This window comes from Babylonia areolata, chromosome 14 (assembly GCF_041734735.1).
Source record: "Babylonia areolata isolate BAREFJ2019XMU chromosome 14, ASM4173473v1, whole genome shotgun sequence".
In the NCBI taxonomy this organism is placed as follows: Eukaryota; Metazoa; Mollusca; class Gastropoda; order Neogastropoda; family Buccinidae; genus Babylonia; species Babylonia areolata.
Genome location: NC_134889.1, coordinates 34,941,546 through 34,946,545, shown reverse-complemented (window position 1 = coordinate 34,946,545; position 5,000 = coordinate 34,941,546). Strand labels below are relative to the sequence as shown.

General features: G+C 50.0%; 1 protein-coding gene across 1 annotated transcript in view; it reads right to left on the bottom strand.

Moving 5' to 3' along the window:
* The window catches only part of LOC143289698 (3-galactosyl-N-acetylglucosaminide 4-alpha-L-fucosyltransferase FUT3-like), an 18,180-nt gene that overhangs the window by 1,246 nt on the left and 11,934 nt on the right, over positions 1-5,000 (bottom strand). Inside the window, exon 4 of the mRNA XM_076598747.1 lies at positions 4,116-4,491. Coding sequence (XP_076454862.1) covers positions 4,116-4,491 — 376 coding nt within the window. The remainder of the gene's footprint in view (positions 1-4,115; positions 4,492-5,000) is intronic.

Here is a 5,000-nt window from a genome sequence, read left to right as displayed (position 1 = left end):
AGTGTGAGGGACAGAGGGAGGAGGGGGTGCCTCCACGCTTTATGGTAACAACGAGAGACAGTGTGAGGGACAGAGGGAGGAGGGGGTGTCTCCACGCTTTATGGTAACAACGAGAGACAGTGTGAGGGACAGAGGGAGGAGGGGGTGTCTCCACGCTTTATGGTAACAACGAGAGACAGTGTGAGGGACAGAGGGAGGAGGGGGTGCCTCCACGCTTTATGGTAACAACGAGAGACAGTGTGAGGGACAGAGGGAGGAGGGGGTGTCCTCCACGCTTTATGGTAACAACGAGAGACAGTGTGAGGGACAGAGGGAGGAGGGGGTGCCTCCACGCTTTATGGTAACAACGAGAGACAGTGTGAGGGACAGAGGGAGGAGGGGGTGTCTCCACGCTTTATGGTAACAACGAGAGACAGTGTGAGGGACAGAGGGAGGAGGGGGTGTCTCCACGCTTTATGGTAACAACGAGAGACAGTGTGAGGGACAGAGGGAGGAGGGGGTGTCTCCACGCTTTATGGTAACAACGAGAGACAGTGTGAGGGACAGAGGGAGGAGGGGGTGCCTCCACGCTTTATGGTAACAACGAGAGACAGTGTGAGGGACAGAGGGAGGAGGGGGTGCCTCCACGCTTTATGGTAACAACGAGAGACAGTGTGAGGGACAGAGGGAGGAGGGGGTGCCTCCACGCTTTATGGTAACAACGAGAGACAGTGTGAGGGACAGAGGGAGGAGGGGGTGCCTCCACGCTTTATGGTAACAACGAGAGACAGTGTGAGGGACAGAGGGAGGAGGGGGTGCCTCCACGCTTTATGGTAACAACGAGAGACAGTGTGAGGGACAGAGGGAGGAGGGGGTGTCTCCACGCTTTATGGTAACAACGAGAGACAGTGTGAGGGACAGAGGGAGGAGGGGGTGTCCTCCACGCTTTATGGTAACAACGAGAGACAGTGTGAGGGACAGAGGGAGGAGGGGGTGTCTCCACGCTTTATGGTAACAACGAGAGACAGTGTGAGGGACAGAGGGAGGAGGGGGTGTCCTCCACGCTTTATGGTAACAACGAGAGACAGTGTGAGGGACAGAGGGAGGAGGGGGTGCCTCCACGCTTTATGGTAACAACGAGAGACAGTGTGAGGGACAGAGGGAGGAGGGGGTGTCTCCACGCTTTATGGTAACAACGAGAGACAGTGTGAGGGACAGAGGGAGGAGGGGGTGTCTCCACGCTTTATGGTAACAATGAGAGACAGTGTGAGGGACAGAGGGAGGAGGGGGTGCCTCCACGCTTTATGGTAACAACGAGAGACAGTGTGAGGGACAGAGGGAGGAGGGGGTGCCTCCACGCTTTATGGTAACAACGAGAGACAGTGTGAGGGACAGAGGGAGGAGGGGGTGTCTCCACGCTTTATGGTAACAATGAGAGACAGTGTGAGGGACAGAGGGAGGAGGGGGTGCCTCCACGCTTTATGGTAACAACGAGAGACAGTGTGAGGGACAGAGGGAGGAGGGGGTGTCTCCACGCTTTATGGTAACAACGAGAGACAGTGTGAGGGACAGAGGGAGGAGGGGGTGTCTCCACGCTTTATGGTAACAATGAGAGACAGTGTGAGGGACAGAGGGAGGAGGGGGTGCCTCCACGCTTTATGGTAACAATGAGAGACAGTGTGAGGGACAGAGGGAGGAGGGGGTGTCTCCACGCTTTATGGTAACAATGAGAGACAGTGTGAGGGACAGAGGGAGGAGGGGGTGCCTCCACGCTTTATGGTAACAATGAGAGACAGTGTGAGGGACAGAGGGAGGAGGGGGTGCTCCACGCTTTATGGTAACAATGAGAGACAGTGTGAGGGACAGAGGGAGGAGGGGGTGCCTCCACGCTTTATGGTAACAATGAGAGACAGTGTGAGGGACAGAGGGAGGAGGGGGTGCCTCCACGCTTTATGGTAACAATGAGAGACAGTGTGAGGGACAGAGGGAGGAGGGGGTGCCTCCACGCTTTATGGTAACAATGAGAGACAGTGTGAGGGACAGATGGAGGAGGGGGTGTCTCCACGCTTTATGGTAACAATGAGAGTCAGTGTGAGGGACAGAGGGAGGAGGGGGTGCCTCCACGCTTTATGGTAACAATAAGAGAGGTGTGAGGGAGGAGGGGGTGCCTCCACGCTTTATCGTAATGTGTGATAAAAGAAAACACAAACAAAACAATAACCGTGGGTTGTACCCCATATTTTCGTTTAAAAAAATCCTTTGGGAGAAAGCGTGGGCGAACAGGAAAAACAACAACAAAAAACAACAACAAACAAACAAACAAAACAACAAAAACGCAACAACAACAATAACAAATAAACTAACGATCAAACAAACAGGCAAACAAACAGATTTGGATTGATTCAGCTTTCCATTAAGTACACCTACTTTTGAACTGATATGATAAGGACAATCAGTACTGTCCTTGTAGCATGTGCACATTAAAGAATACACGACCCATTGTCTCCAGTAAGAGAAATTAGTTTGTGGTGTAAAACGAGCCGTACCATACAGTCATTCATTTCGTGTACACACATGGCACGACATGTTCAACTGCTGGCCTAAAGGAAACCACACATACCATAATCAGAGTCATACACACGCAATAATCCAAGTGGACATAAAACGCTTAACGTGGCGTCAACCACACATACCACGGCCACACTCACGCACACACACACACACACACACACACACACACACTAAACACACTCGCACCCACGCACACGCAATCATTACAGCTTTTGAGGACAGGGATATAATGTCATACTGTACCAAAAACATGGACCAAACAAAAGTTAATATCCATGATGCCTTATGTGACTATTACGTGTGCATGACAGGGACGATGACTCAATCTGTGTAATCTGTGGTGTGACGTGTTTGTGCGAACTTCGTTAGCCGCGCCTGGTGGGTAAAGGGTGGAGATTTTTCCGATCTCCCAGGTCAACGTATGTGCAGGCCTGCTAGTGTCTGAACTCCCTTCGTGTGTATACACGCACGCAGAAGATAAAATACGCACGTTAAAGATCCTGTAATCCATGTCAGCGTTCGGTGGGTTATTGGAAACAAGAACCTGGTTAGAGCCGACTGACGGCAGCCATTGGGCGCTCATCATTCGTTTCCTGTGTCATTCAATCAGATTTCAGGCACGCACACATACTCACTCAGACAGACATGCAACATTTTATGTATATGGCCATTTTGTTTATTCACATGTAGGCGGCCATACTCCGTTTTCGGACGTCCTGCATGCTGGGTGTGTTCTTGCTTTCATAACCAACCGAACGCTGACATGAATTACAGGATCTTTAACGTGCGTATTTGATCTTCTGTGTGCGGTCTCCACACGAAGGAAGGGAGGGAGTTCAGGCACTGAGCAGGTCTGCACATATGTTGACCTGGGAGATCAGGGGAAACAATCTCCACCCCTTTACTACTTACCAGGCGCCCGTTACCGGAGATTCGAACCCGGGACCCCCAGATTTGAAAGTTCAAAGCTTTAACCACTCGGCTGTTGCGCCCGTCCATCACCATCACCATCATCATATTCATCACCATCACCATCATCATCACCATCATCACCATCATCATCATCATCACCGTCACCATCATCACCATCATCATAATCATCACCATCATCATAATCATCACCATCATCATCATCATCATCATAATCACCACCATCATCATCATGACCACCATCACCATCATCATAATCATAACCATCACCACCATCATCATCAACATCATCACCATTACTATCATCACCATCACCATCATCATCATCGCCATCATCATCACCGTCACCATCATCATCATCATCATCACCACCGTCACCATCATCATCATCATCATCACCACCATCACCATCACCATCATCATCACCATCATCATTACCACCATCATCATCATCATCGTCATCATCACCATCATCATCATCACCACCATCATCACCATTATCATCACCATCACCATCATCATCATCACCACCATCACCACCACCATCACCATCATCATCACCATCATCATCATCATTATCATCATCACCATCATCACCATCATCATCATCACCACCACCCTGATCTGGAACTCACCTTGTATTCGTTGCTGCCTCGGGCGACGACCACCGTGTCCGTCTCCAGGTATCGGAAGAACTTCTCGGAGATGTAGTCCCGGCAGAAGGCGTTCTCGAAGGCGAAGAAGAACTTGTAGTCCCTGTTGATCATCTTGTAGCACGAGTCGTCCTGGTTCCGGGGGCACTTCCTCTCCGAGCAGCCCCCGAACTTGTCCACGGTCATGTACCTCTGAAGAAGCTTGATGTAGTCCTCGCGCTGACCGTAGGTCCGGCAGTGGCTGACCAGCCAGAAGGCCATCTTGCTCTTCCTGGCCACGATCTCTGTGTAGTTCTTGACCACCGGACTCTGCCGCTTGGCCAGGTATCCGTAGAGGTCTATGATGTCCGAGTCAAACCTGACAGAACGAATGAATGGAGGAATGGAGGAATGAAGGAATCTTTATTTTCCAACAGTGAACATATTATTACTTCAGCCGACTTAACATATCCGCCGTTGTTCTCAGAGACACACAAACATATACACATATAAATGTTGCTATACTCAATACATGTATAATGTACATGGGTAGATAACACCGCGTCAAACTTCGAGACACAACATCGCTCATATCTTTACGAAACGGAAGTGAGTAACACACACACACACACACACACACACACACACACACACACACACACACACACACACACACACACACACACACAGAATAAACAAGAACACATTTATAACTCATAGGCTTCCCGCCCCCTAAGAGACAAAAAGAACAATGCAAAATGCATGTCAAGGAAAACCAAAACATGAACAAACCATGTATGCAAGAATGTGAAATTTCAAAAACCTGACAGAGATGAAAGAGAGAGAGAGAGGGAGGGAAGGAGAGAGTGGGGGTGGTGGGGTGGGGGA